Source organism: Coffea eugenioides, chromosome 7 (genome assembly GCF_003713205.1).
Source record: "Coffea eugenioides isolate CCC68of chromosome 7, Ceug_1.0, whole genome shotgun sequence".
Classification (NCBI taxonomy): Eukaryota; Viridiplantae; Streptophyta; class Magnoliopsida; order Gentianales; family Rubiaceae; genus Coffea; species Coffea eugenioides.
Window position 1 is genome coordinate 11,960,068 of NC_040041.1, and position 18,441 is coordinate 11,978,508.

General features: G+C 36.3%; 1 protein-coding gene across 1 annotated transcript; it reads left to right on the top strand.

Annotated features, from left to right (window-relative positions):
- The first annotated feature begins 1,655 nt into the window (after positions 1-1,655).
- LOC113776911 (protein TONSOKU-like) lies at positions 1,656-16,914 on the top strand. Its single transcript, XM_027321960.1, has 19 exons — positions 1,656-1,940; positions 2,747-3,544; positions 4,031-4,207; positions 4,395-4,486; positions 5,133-5,231; positions 5,489-5,958; positions 6,040-6,086; positions 6,162-6,380; positions 6,742-6,889; positions 8,714-8,830; positions 11,252-11,352; positions 11,475-11,598; positions 11,736-11,848; positions 13,765-13,876; positions 14,258-14,362; positions 14,437-14,503; positions 14,613-14,733; positions 14,821-14,994; positions 16,071-16,914. Exons 1-19 carry the CDS (start codon positions 1,656-1,658, stop codon positions 16,725-16,727), a joined length of 4,026 nt encoding a protein of 1,341 aa, XP_027177761.1. The 3' UTR covers positions 16,728-16,914.
- Positions 16,915-18,441: the final 1,527 nt, after the last annotated feature.

The window sequence follows — 18,441 nt, forward strand, 5'->3', positions numbered from 1 at the left end:
TCCCAGAATGTCCTTGCTGCCTGCGATCATGACATGCGATTTGTATATGTTCGGGTCGGTTGGGAGGGTAGTGCTCATGATGCCCGAATTCTTCAAGATACCTTGCTAGATCCTGATTCGGGTTTTCCTATGCCACCGCAAGGTATGTGCTCTTCTTCCTATTGTACCAACTCAAATTAAGAAATTGTATAATAGTAGTTTTAAATACTTTCAAGGTGGTCCATCATTCAGTATTTGAACAATGCCCCCGTTTCTCTTTGTTCTCTTCAATACCTTCAAATTTATCAACATGACATCATTGACAGGGAAATATTATGCGGTAGATGCTGCTTATAGAAATATGCCGGGTTTTATGGCACCGTTTAGGGGAGCACAGGGCACGCATCATGAGCGGGCTGCTAAACGCTTGTTCAACAGGCGGCATGCATCGGTTAGAAATATTATTGAGCGTACATTTGGGGTTCTTAAGAAGCGATTTCCAATACTCAAGGGTCCAATGCAGAACTACCTAATAGCAACTCAGAATAATATTGTGCTTGCGTGTTGTACTTTGCACAATTTTATGCGCGCATACTCCCCAGCGGATGAGTACTTCAATGAAGAAGCAGCCCTTGGAGCCCTAGCTGATGCACAGATAGCAGGGGAGCAGCCGCATCCGGGTCAACCCATCGATATGTCACAGCAGGGCATAGATAATTGGAACGAAGATCGGCGGGCGATGGCGGCTCACATGTATTTGAATGCGCATAACTAGGCTCATTGGACCGATAGACCCTAAATAAAAGCTTAATAGTCTTATTCTATGAAACGTGTGATTTCCACTTGATTATGAATGTGTAACAAATGCTATTGTGTAATGTCGACCACGGATTAGAACCTTTATCTTATATATGCTAACTCGTGCATATCTCTAACCCCCTATATACACCTAAATGCTTATTAATTCATCAAATATGTGGATGAAGCTATTGGGCAAAAAAACCAAAAACAAGTTAAGTAGTAGTAGTTGATGTTGGACAGAGGAAATTGGTAGTATATGCCACTTCGACCACAAATTGCAAACTCTAACTCGTTTATAAAAGTGTCACATTTGCTTTGTTACTGATGCTATTGGGCATTTATCCAATAAGTAGTGTTTTTGAAAAACTGGTCAATCCAAACGCTTGTATTTTTCAAAAACAAAGAGTTTTTCAAAAACTTCCATCCAAACATTTTTTGAAGTTTTTCAAAAAATGCTACAGTGCTGTTTTTGAAAAACAACGCCAAAAACAGCTATTCCAAACGGAGCCTTGGATTTTTGAGATTTGGAAGTACTAAATTATCCGTTGTCTTCTGAAATATGAATTTCTTGTGCTGATGAATTTTAGTTTGACGGTCAAAAAAGGGCCTTACCGACCTAAAGCGTGCCATTTTTTTTATTGGAAATTTTAATGTCTTATTTTTAATTAATTAATTTAATTTATTCTCCGTTTCCCTTTTTTTTTAAAAAAAATTTGTATTATTCTTCCCGCGTACTAATAATGAATGGCGGGAAGCTATATTTTCTCCATTTCCCCTCTTTTTTTTTTGCATATTTTAATATTTCGAAACCTCGTACTGAATCGAAACTTCCAAAAGCGAAATCTTCGTCAAAAGATCAAAATACTGAATAGAAAATGGCGAAGAAGAAGAAAGACGAGGAGCAGCAGCTGCGCGATGCGATGAAGGCCTACGGCGAAGCGAAGGCGGTTGGGAATAGGGCGGAGGAGGCGCGGTGGGCGAATTTCATTGGAAACATCCATAAGAATCGAGGGGAGTACGTGGAGGCGCTGGATTGGCTGCAGAAGGATTATGAGGTTTCAGTGAAGCATTTGCCGCCCAACCAACTCCTTCCTACTTGTAATACCCTCGGCGAACTCCACCTCCGCCTCCAACATTTCCACGAAGCCCTAAAGATTCAGGCAATTGATAATTTGACCCTTTTTTTCCCCCTTTACTTTGGGAAATTGTCCTTGCTCATAGGGTTATGTGTTCTACTTGGTGCATTATGAGTCGTACCGTTGGCCTGGAATCTTAATTTTGTCAATTTCTAGTGAAAGTGAATAGGAAGTAGGTTACCAGTAAGAAATTGAGCCATTTTTTTTTGGGGAAATGGTAATTGCTCATGGGTTTTCGCTACTGTGTGGAAGTGTTGTACATTATGCATTATGAGTTGTACGTTGGCTTGGAATATGAACTTTGTTACCTTTTGGTTAGAGAAATAAGGAAACTTTATGAAAATGATGCATTTGGTTGCCTAGTTAGCTTTCGATATTGTAATTGCGTTCAGTCGGGCTTGAATCTCCATCTCAGGAAGGTTATGTGATCATTGCTCTTACTTTGCAACAGGCTTCTTTGGTTAGGAAACTGGATTAGTTTGAGGTATGCTTAAGCTGGCCCATGGCACCAACGTATGGTGGATTAGTTTAAAGTGCATGCAAGCTGATTTGAGACACCTGACAGACAATGGCAATAAATTCATATAGTTGTATGACTATTGATTTGTGGTGTTCTAATTTGTGCTTATCTAAGAAGTTGTTAAGCCTTTTTATGAGCCTTTTTATGAATCAAAGTATGTATATAATTTGTATTTGCATTTGGAGGAAGTACAGTTTCATCAGTAGGTCTCTGTTCTTGCTGAATTTGCAATCTGTTTTCAAATTTCAATCAAAATATTCACTTTTTCTTTGTTTATGGTTCTTGTTTCTTATTGGTTTTCGTCTTACAGGAAAAGCACTTAAGGCTGGCAGAGGACACAAATAACCTCATTGAGCAACAAAGAGCAAGTACACAACTCGGTCGGACATACCATGAAATGTTTTTGAAGTCTGAGGATGACCATTCCTCGATTAGGAATGCCAAAATGTACTTTCAATTAGCCATGAAACTTGCTGAAGATATCAAGAAGAGTCCAACAGATAGCAAATCTTCTATTGTTAGGGAGTACATTGATGCTCATAATAACCTTGGAATGCTTGAAATCGATCTTGATAACTTGGAAGAAGCCAAGAGAATTCTCAATAGAGGATTAACAATCTGCGATGAAGAAGAGGTTGATGAGGATGATGATGCACGTAGTAGGCTGCACCATAACCTTGGCAATGTTTATATGGACCTTAGGGAATGGGACAAAGCACGAGAGCACATAGAAAAGGATATCACAATTTGTAAGAAAATTGGGCATTGCCAAGGTGAGGCAAAGGGTTTTATTAATCTTGGGGAGTTGCACTACAAAGTCCAAAAATACAATGAGGCCATAATTTGTTACCAAAAGGCCCTTCAACGGGCAAAGTCAATGGAAGATGAGGATGCTTTAGTGAGTCAAATTGAACAGAATATTAAAACTGTAGAAGCAACAATTGAAGTAACGGAAGAATTAAAGCATGAATCTCAGAACCTCAAAAGGCTGGAAAGGAAGTTGCAAAGTGCTAGAGGCACAGGATGTGAGAGGAAGAATTTACTGCAACAGATTGTATCTCTTGGTCATCTTATTGAGAAATCAAGCATGACACTTGCATGGAGGAAGGTACCTATTAGAAACTATTTCCTTATCTGTTTTCACATTTGGTGTGATCAGCATCATACTTGAAAGAGCCAATTGTATCAGAATTTGATAGTACCCATATCTGGAATCATGAATATGAAGAATCATGCAGTTGGTTTAGACCTGTTGGAAGTAGTTTATCATAGGAAACACCAATTATTCCATAGACCAACCAGAGTTTGACTGCCAGAAATGAAAGTTCTGCAGTACTTTAAGCTTTCAACATGATGAAATGTTCACATTCCCTGATGGAACATTGTGATTTAAGATGCTCATGCATATTAAAGAGAATATCTTGCATGACTTAGATGTTCTTGGTCCTGAGGGAAATTAGTCTTAAATATGGAAGTGTTGTTTATGTACTCATAATTTGACATTCAAGAATTTTGGAAGGCATGTTTTTTTCCCCCAACCCATGTCTGCTAAGCTACTGCAACAATGAGTTATTCTGCTTTGTATTTCTTATAGCATCTTAAGTATGCAAAGATGAAGAAAAGGATTTCAAATGAGGTTTGTGATAAAGAGCACCTGGCAGATTCATTTCTTGCGATTGGAGAGTCGTACCAGAAGCTTAGGGAGTTCAAGAAAGCTCTTAAATGGTACACAAAGAGCTGGGAATCATACAAGCTAATTGGCAACTTCGAGGTAACTCAATATCTCTCTCTACACTACTATGTCCTGCTTCTTTTGTACATTTTTGATATAGGAAGTTTATGCATGAGACTGGTTTATGTAAGACAGCAGTTTATAAAATATATTTTGACACCTGAATATTAGCTTTTCCCTCGATCTGTGTGAGTATATTATGTTTATGTGAATGTTGTGCTTTTAGGGACAAGCATTATCCAAGATTGAGATAGGAAACGTTCTCGATTCTGATGGTGATTGGATGGGGGCCTTAGAGGCTTTTGAAGAAGGTTATAGGCATGTAACTTCGACTTGACTGTTCTCTTTGCCTTTAAAATGGCTTCTTTCCAGATAGGTCCTTGTTTGACCTGGTACTTATTATAACAAGCTGGTGCTTGGGATTTTTCTTATGAACTTGCCAATTAGGTTCTTTTTTCACACAGAAGGTTTATAGCCTATGCACTGACACGCACCAACAGATTATGTCCTTAGCTTTCTTGTTTTGAAGATCATAGGCACATTCAAGCACACAGACAATTGCAAGTTATTTTTGGTTGTGTTCACATGGCCCTGCAGAGGTCTAGATGCATGTCTCCTAGCCAAATTCATAAAAGAAGTCCTTGTATGCAGATAATTTAAAAAAAAGTTGTTGCACATTTGTAATTTTGACTAGTGATTACTGAAAAACTTGGGTTAGTCTTCCATGTAAATTTCTGTCAGTTGATGCAAGAAAAAACAAAGAAGAGATCAATAAAATCACTAGAGGGAAAGAAAAGTAGTTATTAGTCCTTTATTATTTTACAGCACCACAAACTTTTTGCTACAACAGGTGAAATTTGCTTTAAAAGATGCTGCATTTTGTCATAATCTATCTGTGACTATTTTCTTTTGGAGCATCCATCATGTCTTGACTCATGCCACATGGTGTTTTTCTACAATGCAGGATTGCTCTTGGAGCTAAAATTCCTTCTGTTCAGCTGTCTGCTCTTGAAAATATTCACTACTGTCACATGATCAGATTTGATAATGCTGAAAAGGCTAGGTACTAAATTCTTTTCTGATTTGGAGACCTATGTGAATTCGTCTGTGACATTAAAAGGTTCTTTAAGAATAAAACTTAGGAGTGAAAATCTTCTTAGCACCTGTAGGTTGAAGTGTATTTTTTTTACGTGACCTTTAACCGCTATGAAGTACATGCTACTCCTGCATTTTTTTTAATCCTAGCACTCACACAAGTATGTTTCCACTTTGATTATCTATAAGGTACACCTGCTTGATGACATAAGATTCTTTTTTTAGGAGTCTGAAATTGTCAATTGACAAACTAAGGCATTCAGGAAGTAAGGGAATTGAGGCAAAAGATACGGCAGGCCACTGTTGTTCTGAAACTGATACTGAGATTGATGATCACTCAGCAAAAAGGTCTGAAGTTAGCATTTCACCGGAAAGAAGTTCATCAAATTTCACTAGGTCAAAGTCTCATTCATGTGAGGAGGACTTAAATGAAGATGCTCCATTGATCTCATTTCTCCATCCTGGTAAAAAGGCAGCAAAGTTGAGAACCCGTTGTGAAGCAGCAGTGCATACTTCTATCAAGCCTCCTGAAACCTCACCCAGGAGCACATCGATGTCTGTTGGCAGCCAGGCAGTTGGTCGTAAACGTACCCGTGCTGTTATTTCTGATGATGAATATGAAAACAATGAGGAATATACCTCCAGAAGAACAATTTATAGTGGCCACGCAGAAAAAGTTGCTACTTCAGATGGATGTAAGTCAATAATCATTGCATTCAGCTTTATGATTGCGACAGCTAAGATGACAGCACTCACTTGCTTTTGTCAATTTGCAGTGGAGAATACAAAGAATTCGAATTGTCCTGCTGCTAATGAGTTCCCTGTAAGCAACTCTTTGATCAAACTCTCATGTAACACTATCCCTGCAAACTATGCTTGATTCTTTTTGTTTTGGTAGGATATTTCACCGCTTGCCTCAAAATGTGCCATGAATGCTTGTACTCCTGTTAACCTTGAAGAAAGTAGTTGTTCGTACAAATCCAGAACTTCAATCTTAGTTGCTCAAGATGGCAAGGATTTCAGACATTCAAGCACAACTGAATTTGCAAGTGCCACTGGAAAGCTGCCTTTCAAACACAATGTGCCAAATATTTGTTCCTCTCCTGATGAAAGCTGTGTAAGTACATTTACATAATTTTTTCTCATTACTCTCTATATTAAGTAACAGTATGAAAACTGCCTAAATTAAGTGATAGTGCGATTGTAAGCCAGTATTGATGCTATATGATGCATGAAATTCGATACTGGCTAATGTCTGCTTTTACTCCCTTGACAATCCAAGACTCCTGTACCAAATTGAATGCCCTCTTATTTGCATAATCTAGATAACTGATGCCTTTGTATCTTTAATGTCAATCGATTTTGGCAACACTTAATTTTGGGTTTCAGGTGTATTTGCTATCATCATATATTTTGGCTGCAATACTATAAGTCTGTCCATAAATTATAGCATTTTGTACTTACTGTGTTGATTGCAGCAACATATACCAATCAAAGTTGATGATTACTTGGTACAAATGAAATTAGACTCATTCGTGAATCGAGACAAACTCAGCATAGAGCAGATGAAGGCTGAAGTGGCATGCTTGTACTACCTACAACTACCCTCTGAGAGGAGAGCAAAGGGTAGAAATAGTTTTTTTCTTTCTGAAGTTAATTTGCAATTTGCTATTTTGCTTTCCAACTAGGAAGAGATGGACCGTGTCTATGAAAAGCTAAAAGTCCATTTAAAAAGCTTAAGTGTTTGTATCCAAGAGTAACTGACGAGCAACATGAGGGACAGTTAATTTCATTTTCCTTCATATGTTTGTTTTACTAGAATTTTTTTTAAAATTAAGAAAGTGGATAAGAATGGAAAGGTTTGTGATGTTGAAGTTCTTGGATATATAAATTTACCGCTCAATATTTTTCATGGTGTAGATAGGTCTTCACTAATTTGACGCCTAGCATGAGATTTTGTATCTATGCCTCAACATAAGAACCCAGCTGTTAATCAATAGTGTACTGACATTTGAGATCACCAATGTCATACTTGTCAGTATGTATATTTGTTTCATCCCCTATTCCATTGTGACACTATTATGCCTGCCACAGTATGAATGGTCCATGCCATGAAGAAATATTATGCCCCATCAGTATATTTATTTTGGTGCTTAGGTTTATTTTGTTTCTTTCCTCTCAATGCCACTGCTGACACCTATGCTTATGTCACACTTACAGCCGTCAAATTGACACATGGACCTCAACATGGAGTAATTATAAGTGTGTAATTTGTTCAAAACAATTGAGTGCATAACCCAAAATGAATCAATTAGTGCTTGCATTTCAATGGGCTAGAGAGCGAAGGAAAATAGTTGTGCATAATAGATGCAGTCTCTGCATTATACTAAAAATATGTATGTTAATTTGGGAGATTAATTTTATCCTATGGATGTTTTGGTCCAAATGATCTGCTTCACCTCCTTAGCAGCTAAGTAACTTGTAATTTGGCAAAAACTTTGTTATGTATCAAAGTGAAATGATGGAGTCTGATTACCCAACAGATTAACAAAATTATCATCTTGTTATTCCCTAATGTGCTTCATCTTCTTAATAGGATACTAATTTGAAATTGATAAAATTATTGTTAATCTGAATTATTTGACTGATCAATGAAATTATGATCTTGCTATTCTTAATTGCTGAAATTGATTACAGAGTAAGAATTTAAATATTTCTTCATGTTTCCATGTAGTTCATATTTTCCTCTTTAGAAACCTACATTGTGAAAGGAGTTGAAGTGTTATACACGCAATTAACTTTAGGTTAGTAGGTTAAACAGTTATTTCTAATTTTCAAAGCCACTAGGTTACCACAGTTTGGTTTGTGCTTCTCCTCTGTATTACAGACTTGCAGCAATTGTTACTAACTTTAGCTTACATTTTTCTTTTCTTTAGATTTTGCTGTTTTGTATGCTATACCATTATGCAATTGCAATTTTATTCTGGTGGCGTGTATGGCCATGTTGTCTCATTCTTGCTTTTGGACCAACCCTGCATTTGTTGATTTTTGTTGTGCTAGTACACGCTTTTGTGTGGTTGAAGCTAGAACTTGTGTCTGGATTTGGATCAGTGTCTAGTGTCTATTACCAAACCCATTGTCTGCCTGTGCAGGGGAATGGAAGGAGAACATTTTTTTTTACATGACACAACAAAATGGATGGTGTGAAAGACTCATATAATGTAATGAAAATACTCTAGTTAAAACCTGGGAAAATCAGTAAAAGATTAAATGGAAAAGGAAATGAGTGCTAAAACTCTAATTGTCACCTAGTTGTACCTCTGATAATGAAGCAGTATAATTCCTGCAGGTATCACCAAACATGATTGCTTAGTTGCAAGTTTTTTTTATTATAAAGTGATGTTATCTCAAGCATGGATAGTAGCTTACACAGATATGCTATCACATCAGGTTTGGTGCCAGTGGTTCAAGACATAAAATATGATGGTAGATCTTTAGAAACTTTGGAAGCTTACATATTGAAGAATTGCGAACTTGGAAATGGCCAGATTGAAGTTTCAGTTGGGGGTATGTCTATAGCACTTGAACCTTCTATTTATGTGAAGCAGTTTTCATAATCTGGGGGTGCTTAATTTTCATTTCCATCAGTTTACTGCTTTTGAATTCTTTGAAACAAATGATAAACTGTTTTAACCTTCTACCGGGAGATGCATGTCTTCTGCAATAGATGACCATGGATGGATGAAATGACAGGAGATAACTTCTGGAGTATATTGCAAGATTGCATAAAGGACACGTACATATTTCCATTCTTGTCTAGCTGTTCCAACTTGTACTGTACTGTAATCTTTATACTTGACTTCAACTTGTATTAGCTATAAGTTCTGTTGAAAGTCTTTAGTGTATGATTGTGGTTTTGCATTTTGTTTTTGCATGTTAACTGTCTTAGGTAAGAAATGGATATGCTGATTACAATGAGTATTTGATAGGACTACTTCAGCAGAAGGTTTGGCTGTTGGAGCTATTTTGTTGTCCTTAAGTTACCATGGTATCACCATACTGGACCACAACTTGGTAGTATTGTTCCAAAAGTAGTAGACTACGGAAATTTTCTTGGATCAAATTGCATACTGAAAGTGAATGTGTTTTGGCTGGCTAAATCTAACCCTTGAAGTACATTTTGCCCTTGGAGTCAATGCTATACAGTTCACAATCGGCACCCAAAGAGATCTTGCAACCTTCCAAATCGTAGTTTTATGCAAATGTATAGTCAAAATAATTACAGAAATAATTGTATAACCCAAAAAGGATTCTAACCACGTCAAGAATGTTAGTGTTTTACTATGATTTTGAACTAATGTATAGTCTAGACAAGGCTATCCATGGCCAACCACAGTGCTTGCGGCAACTCATGAACCTACTTACCCTCCATGGACCATAGAGATGCATCTTCTTTATGAGACTATCCATTTGCCTTTTTGTATTGGTGTTCACTTAGAAGTGATCAGTAGTGTGTGTCTTCCTGCGTAATTGTATCTCTTAAGCTTGTATCCACCCCAAGTTGGCCTCTGTGTTCATTATCATCCAAATTTAGGTTTTCATCCTTGAGATTAATTGTTTAACCTTGTTCCAGAAACTCATGTATTGGATTTGATGCTATATTTGTTTCTTTGCACTACATTTTTAGGACTCAGAAATGTTGTGCTGTCATTTGTCTGGGTAAGGTCATAAACTGGATTAGTATACACAGAAAGTCCCTCATACGATCTCACCTGTCCTCTCCCTAAGATTACATTTTAGGATATTTCAAATTTTTCTTTTTTTTTTTGGGCGAAGTCTTATGTTTTACCTTTTTCTCATTATTGATCTACTGGTTTTTGAGCCTGTGTCCTACTCTCTTTTAGAAGCATTTTGTTGTGTCCTTGTACTGTTCTGCCACATCTCATGTCCATAGCCATGTTTCATAGCTTTGCCACAATGTGAGTTCAAGTGACAGGTATCCAAAAGATGCAATATCCACTGATTTCTCCAATAAGGTTACATAGGCACTAGACTATACGCATAAAATGGATGTGTGTGCAATATAAAGATTCAATGAACAAATTGTAGAAGCTTAGGAATCTGACGTCGACATTTTTTGAATTCTTGGAAGTCAGATAGTGTGGTTTACCTATTTTAAGTTTGAATATGCTTCATTAATTTGTGTCAGTTGGATTTCTCAACATCAAAATTCACATGCAAGTTCGATAAAAAATCATGCATCAATTTGTGGTGGTAACTTTGATAACGTTTGCATAAAGTAAAATAAGATGTGTTCTTCCAGCCGTTTGGGTCTCTAGTCTTTTAAATATACTGAGTTTGACCCAAACGATCACAAAAGATGAGTTTCTTCATTAGAATTTAAGTCACTTTTTAAAACAGTATTTCTATAGTAAATTAGAAATTGAAGCATCTTGTTTCCTTTTTTCTTTTTTCTAGACCTCTAGAATCTTGTCATGAAGAATTTTTCCAGAATTGAAGCCAGAACTTTAGTGAGTTAAAACTTGGGGAAGATTCCTTTTTTTTTTAATCCCAGCCCATACAAACATGAAGTCAGCCTTCATTTTGTATACCCAAAAGCTCGTAATATCTCGTGCCAGTGGCTACTCTCTGTGAGTCTGTGTGCCATATTTTTTAACTTTGTATTAGCAAGTTAAAGAATGAAGAGCAAATTGATCTCTTATATTGCTTAGCCATAAATGTTGGCTCTGTTTTGGCTGTCTTGCTGATAACTATTTTTCCATAATATGAGCATGTCTATTACCTTGGCTTACTATTTGAGATTATTAACAATAATGACTGGTATTGTAGTCATGTAGCACATTCGTGGCAACTATATAAAATTGTCCAGTATGAGTTTATTTTTCTGTATGAAGCTACGCTTAAGTCCTTTGTTTTGTTTGTTGCAAACCCCTTTATTTATGCATGGTATCATTGTCTTTCAAGTAGTGTGGGTACAAAAGCGAGTAATGAAGTTATACATTGACTGCTGCGAGGAACTATCAGAACAACCCAATTTGAAGGTTCTTAAGAAGCTATACAACTTAGAGGTGGGCTAAAATAACTTGTGTTGGTTTTTTGCTGCTTGCTTTCGATAAGTTTTAATGACTGCGGGAGAATTTATAGGCATTAGTCCTTTCACAAGCTGCTATAATCACCCATGTGTTCCCAGGTATCAGAAGATGAAATTGTTGTCTCTGACTGTGAACTGCAAGATATATCTGTCGCACCACTGCTTGATGCCTTGCATGCACACAAAACAGTTGCCATCATAAACCTTTCTCACAATCTCTTAGGTAACTTTTATTTGCTTGTCATTTCACTTGGTTTTTCAGACTTCAAACCAGTAGCATTCCTTATTGTTTCTCTCAGGAAGTACCCATGATAAATTCTTTTCTCTTTGATTGGTAAGTACATTGTTGCTGTTTTCCAGGAAATGGAACAATGGAGAGACTCAAGCAAGTATTTGCATCATCAGGACAGAATTATGGTGCTTTAGTATTAGATTTGCACAGCAACCGACTTGGTCCCACAGCTTTATTCCAAGTGTGTTCCATCTCCTACACTCTGTATTTTTCATTCTTTTATTGGTGACAGGAAACTCTTAAGCCTGGAAAATTAAGTGATAGATTTGAACATAGATGTCAACTCCTAAAATTTTAGAAACTGTTATGGTTTAATGTTTGAAGAGATAAGTTCAATGGTCATGTATGGAGTATAGGAATACAATAGTTATTCTTATTTCATACTTTTTCTTCTAGATCAATATTACAACTTTTTAATTGAAGCAGTTTAACATGATAAAGATCTTTATTTTTACAAATAGGGGATAATCATGTCAGGAAGCTACATAAATCCTACAATATTAAGGTGGTTTTGTATTTTTTTGGAATGATATACAGGTATGTTAAAGCAGAAAAGTGTGACTCGCGGTCATCTTACCCTTATCTTGTTGTAGGTTTATTGAATTTTGTAGTTGGTGAAACCCTGTACTAGATTTGCTTGTCTGTAGAATAGAAATTTTCGTTTTTTGAAGACCATATATTCCTAATCGTGTTTATGCAGAAAGCTTTATCTGATCTTGATTTAAATATGAAGTAAAAATAGCTATTAGTACATATGTATATACAACAATGCTAGGATTTTTCAAACCATTGCCTGCTTGGATGTCGACACTTTCTTAATTTAACTGCACTTTTGTGAAAAAACTAACACTTTGCGACTCACATAACTGGTGCTCTTTGGGCATCCTTAAACAAGCTAAGAATTTTATCACGTTATGCAGCTTCTGCATTCTCTCTCTCTCTCTCTCTCTCTCTCTCTCTCTCTCTGTGGAAGGTAGTTCAAGAAGTCAATTACTGTATCTTTCTAGGTTGTTCTATTTATAGGAAAGTGTAGTGAATTCTTTCCTCTCTGTCCCTCTGTGGCAGACATAAAAGCATTTCTTTCATTTTCTTCAGATGCAAGCGACCAGAATTTGCAGGAAAATTTGTTTAGCCACATGAACTAACTAATATCTAACCACTTCCTTTTGAAACTTTCCTGCCTTTATCTCATCATTACGAGTTCAGCTTTCCAATGAAAATTTCATTTCATTCAACAATAGCCTAGTCTTATGTCATCAATCAAACTCTTTGGATTGTGACGTTGTACCTGAGAATTGGTGTCGAATCTGCACAGGCAGAACCTACCATTTCTTTGCTCATTATACAAAAAGATCAATAGATTCATCCAATGATACTTATATAACAGACACTTATGATGTATTTCCAAAAAGAATGTATAAGATCATGATCAGTTAAGTTTACTGATATGCTCTCAAATTTTTAGCTTTTATCAAAGTGAATTGTTCGCAAGTTCTTTAAAACTGTCGCTGAGATGCCCTGCATTACGTGATTCTTGCACTTTCACTCTCTGGACAATAATTTCTGGATTTTTTGAACTGCTCGATGTTTAAGCTACACATCGAACTGTAAATCACCTTTTAACTTTGCAAAGGGTTTTTTTTTCCCTTCTCTTTTTTGACTAGTTGACACATTTTTTATTAAAGCATGTTCAAGTTGTATATCCGGAGTATCCTGCCTCCAAATTTGGCTATATAGGTGGCTAGACCATGCAAAAAGCTGCTGTGTCCCAAAGTACAAAAATCTCTTAGAAAATTGTAACATCCCATAAAGAATCTCTCTTGGTGGAATACTCATTCTATTTTCAATGATATCAATGTGAGAAGTTGCACAGGCTATTCGATTTAAGTAAAATAATTGATACCTTCATCTATTTAAGTGATGCTTTATTTGTACACGATAAGAGTTGGCTATGCTGGAGAACTACTTGAACTATAATCTGTTTATGGATATCTATACATCCTGAATGGAAAGTTGCTCGAATTGCAAATTTTTTTAGCTGCAGCAGGGAACACCACGATTTGCTCCTGTAAGAATTTTTGTTCTCTTGATTTACAGATTTGTGAATGCCCGGTGCTATACTCACGATTGGAAGTATTAAACATTTCTGGCAACCGCTTGACTGATGCATGTGCTTCTTACCTTTCTTGCATTTTGAAGAACTGCCAAGGTGAACTTCTTTCCCCTTCCACCCGATCTTTTTTATTTTCCCTTTGCTCTTCTATAATCATTATCCATTTTATTAAGAATAGTTTCAAACCTGGCTTAGTTTCATGATCTGCTAGAAACATAATTGTGGCATCTTTTTTATTTTTTTGTTGGTGCTTTTAGTTTAGTGCCTAACATACTAAAGAAATTGGTAACTTATAGTGTACTACTTTGATTGCTGCCAAATAGTGTAAACTAAGAAAATAAAGCTCTTTCTCACAATTTATGGCGTGTCTGTATTTCTATTGCAGTAATTTTCCTTTTTTTCATTATTCTTTTTCATTTAATTGATCTTCCTCTTTGTTCTTGTTTTCCTTCTAATAAAACCATTTCATTGTTCCAGCTCTTTATAGTTTGAATGTCGAACACTGTTCTATCACGTCTAGAACAGTTCAAAAGATTGCTGACTCACTGGATTCTGGATCTGTATTAACAAATCTCTCTTTAGGTACTTCTTATAAATGCAAATCTATTTTCAGGATTTCTATGTACACTATTTAAGACTCTCTCTCTTTTAACCAGGATATAATAACCCAGTATCTGGGAATGCCATTACGAACCTTATGCTTAAAATTGCTGATTTGAAAAGGTTTGCCCTGTTTCTGCATCTAAATCAATTTTCTTTTATGTGCATAATTTGTTCTAAATGATATCTTGAATCGATAATAATGTAACATTTTACAACTTGATGTTTCTAGATTTCAAGAGCTCAATTTATCTGGTATTAAGTTGAGCAAACCTGTAGTAGGTAGCCTTTGCCAATCTGCCGTGAACTTAAGATTGTCAGCTTTGATGCTTGCAGGCTGCAGTATTGGAATGGTAAGTTGATTGTTGTGTCTGTTTTCTAGCAGATTCTCTTTGACTTAATATCCTCAATTTTAAAGTTACTTAAGATTCTTTTTGCAGGATGGGGCATTACAGTTGACTAAGACACTCTCAAATGAGACTCAGGAACTGGTGAAGCTGGATCTATCATCTTGTGGAATAACATCAGAGTATTTCAGTATGCGAAATACCGGAATTTGTTTAATCAATGGTATTCTTGAGCTGAATCTTGGAGGAAATCCTATCATGCAAGAGGTATTTTTTCCCCCCTAAGGAGCAAAAGACGGTTTTGCTTATATTCTTGGGATGTATTTTCGGTGCTGCATATATATGTACCCGTCTATCTGTTTATATATGGTATTCTTGAGCTATTATGCAAAAGGGAGCAGAAGAAAGGGTTTGTGCTTATGTTGTTCTTAATTGTGTTTTATGCTCTGGATACACTCACACACACATATAATAAAGATAGCATAGATCTAACGGGTTAGAGCTAAAATATAGAACAATATACTGCTTTAGATTTCTCCAAGAGCCTCAACAGTCCTGGAGGTCTTACACTGCGTTCTGTGGCCTTACACTGCCCGGGCCGACTGTTGGGACTTCACAAGTAACATGTTCGACATCAAAGATCTAAGCTTATAGATCTATACTAGCAGCATTATAATAAGCTGGAATACATAATTGTCACCCCACTTCCCCCTCTGGCTCTGATACCCGAATGAGGAGGAGAGGACCTACACACACACATGTGGGGTGTGTGTGTGCGCGCGCGCGCATGTTTGTCTATATATATTCAGACAACCAACTCATAAGTGGTGTTATTGGGTAAGATTGCCCAAGGTTGATTCGTGATTAGATATTTAGTCACATAGTGGCATAATCCATTTGTTTTCTGTAAAACATCCTTGCATTCAGTGCTTGATCTATCTTAGTCTGTCAACTACCACGGTGGTGAAGTTAATACTTGAGAATCACAGTAACCTGCTATTGACATTTTTGACGTGCATTCATGGATTCATACAGATAATGTGACCAAGTTCCAGCAAGTTGAATCGGTTATAAACTATTGATATTAACTTTACAATCACAATTACTGGTATCTGATGTGCATGAATCAAGGCTTATATTGATTTTGAGTGTCCATATGCACTGTTTTTCTTTATATATATAAGGTAAAGTGAGGTGCCCATCATCGTATTCTAAATGTCATGGGCCTCTAGATGTAATAATCTAGCACTAGTAAGGTTATAAAAAGGTTTGTCAAAAGAGCTCTTTAACAGGATTCTGGCATCATTTTTCTCTTTAGAATCTAAATGAAACCATGATATCAGGGTGGCACTGCACTGGCCTCTGTACTTGCAGATCCTCGATGTTGTTTAAAAACTTTGGTACTCTCCAAATGCCAACTTGGGCTAATTGGCATCCTTAGGATACTTGAGGCACTGTCGAGCAATTGCTATCTCGAAGAGCTCAACTTGGCCGAAAACATCCTTCCAGCTGAATTAGGATATAGTTTGCCATCAGTGAAAGGAAGCCCAAACTCCACGCAGACTAAGCTCATTCTTCCAAACTCTTTACACAAAGCATCTGCACATAAAGAGTTTGAGACTTCTACACAAGAGTTCTGTGCTGCTAACACAGATTTCAATCAGATCGAAGTTGCAGATAGTGATGATGATACATTTGGGGTGAATGTTACTGCTTCTGGATTGAGCAACGAGCATATTAGCTCATCCCAGGAGAGCCTACTGAATTCAGAATCTGAATACATTCAGGGGGTTCTGGCTGCTATTACCATGGCAAAACAGTTGCAAATTTTAGACCTCAGTAAAAATGGTTTCTCCCAGCATGTTGTGGAGAGTTTGTTTACTGCATGGTCAAGTTCAAGAGCTGGTTTAGCTCAGAGTCATATTCAGGATAATGTGATTCATCTGTCAGTGGAAGAAAACAAATGCTGTGGCATCAGGCCCTGCTGTCAAAAGGTTTGAGCTATATAACTGCTGAAATTGCTGATTATATCAGTCGGCTTCACTGAAGATTTGAAGTGGACGCAATCAACATGGCATTGACCATATTCAACTATTTGGTGCCTCAACAATGGCTATCAGAAAGCCACGTACATAGAATCTTTTTCTACTTGTGATTATTACCAAATTTTGAATTCATTTATCTGTGTAATTATGATAACAATGAGCTGTACTTGTGTTAAAAGGATCTGTGGGAGGCCCATGTTTGTTCTCGTTACCTTTTTTTTTTTTTTGGTAACATTCTCCTATTTGGGCTATATTTGGTAAAACAACTTCTTATCCATACGTTGCTCGTACACTGCTTTAAAATGTCGTTTCATGCTATTTGGACCTTGGCTATAAGGAGTTTTAGTCTAAAGATGGGTCTCGTGGTGCTTCTTGACCCTCCCAGCTCTGGTGCATGATTCTTACCAGTAAATTATATGGGTGCATCCTGCAGTAAATTAGTTACTCCTTCCATTCCATTGACATTGTTACGATTTTTTTTTTGTGGTATATCCCAAATGAATTATCACACATCTATAATGGAAAAATAATTTTCATCCAAATTTAAATCTTACCCTTCTCAAATGTGGGCCCCATAACTTTTACTATTAAGTCAAAAGAAAATGAGGAGGACTAACAATTTGGAGCGTGAGAGACACCACCAAATGTTGCAGGATGTTTACTCACGCGAATGGCTTTGTTGTACGTCAATTTTTTCGAACAGATTTGGATAGAGTATTAATTGAAATATTATTTGGAATAATTACTATAGCACTTTTTATGATATGATGTGTGTAAGATAAAAAGGTGGTTGGAAATGTAAAAAAATGGATTAAAAATTATGTTTATGATACAAGTGAAATATTATTTGAAAAATTTTGCTATCCAAACAAGCCATTTGATTTTCTTAATAGGCTTTTGGCCTCCAATTAACTAAAAATTAGAAAATTTTTATTTCCTCATTAGTTTGGTCCACTTGAACAATGGATTGAATTGTTTTGTCTTGTCAATCATCCTTTTTTTTTCAAAAAAAAAAAAAATCGAATAGATGATGGCTGGAATTTAAGAAATGGGATGAGAAAAGCGAGATCTGAACTCAAGGCCTCTAATTCTTTGAAAAAAAATTTTCTTTTGTCTTGTCAATTATCTTGTGAATTGCTAAACCTAAAGTGGGAAAGGTTGGTCTTTAGTATCTCGTGGTTTCTAACAGAAACTACTAGATTTTTGGGTATATGCATAAAACTATTGAAGATTAATTTATTGATATTTAAACTCACAAGAGATTCTGAATATAACTTTATTGAAGCCTAGGGAACTAGTTGCTTGCCCATTAGCTGCCATTGGGTTCTTTTCTTTGTTGATATGCATAGCATTTGATGGTGATTAACCTACAAGGTAACTATCCTGTCATTGGCCATTTTGCATGAAATGTCTTGAAATTAATAATTTAGGGATGCAGTCTTTTTCAAACCCTAGGTATACTTTCTTTTCTTTTTTTTTTTTAAACTCTACGTATACTAGAATAATTTTGTAACTGATATACTAAAAACCGTAAGTTTTGTTAATAATAATTGTTTTGCAAGACACTGAATTAACAAGTTGAAGGTACCATTATTCTTTTCATTTACATTTTATTCTATTTACAATTGCAGATTTCTATGCATATATAGCTCGAGGTTATTTACGTGAA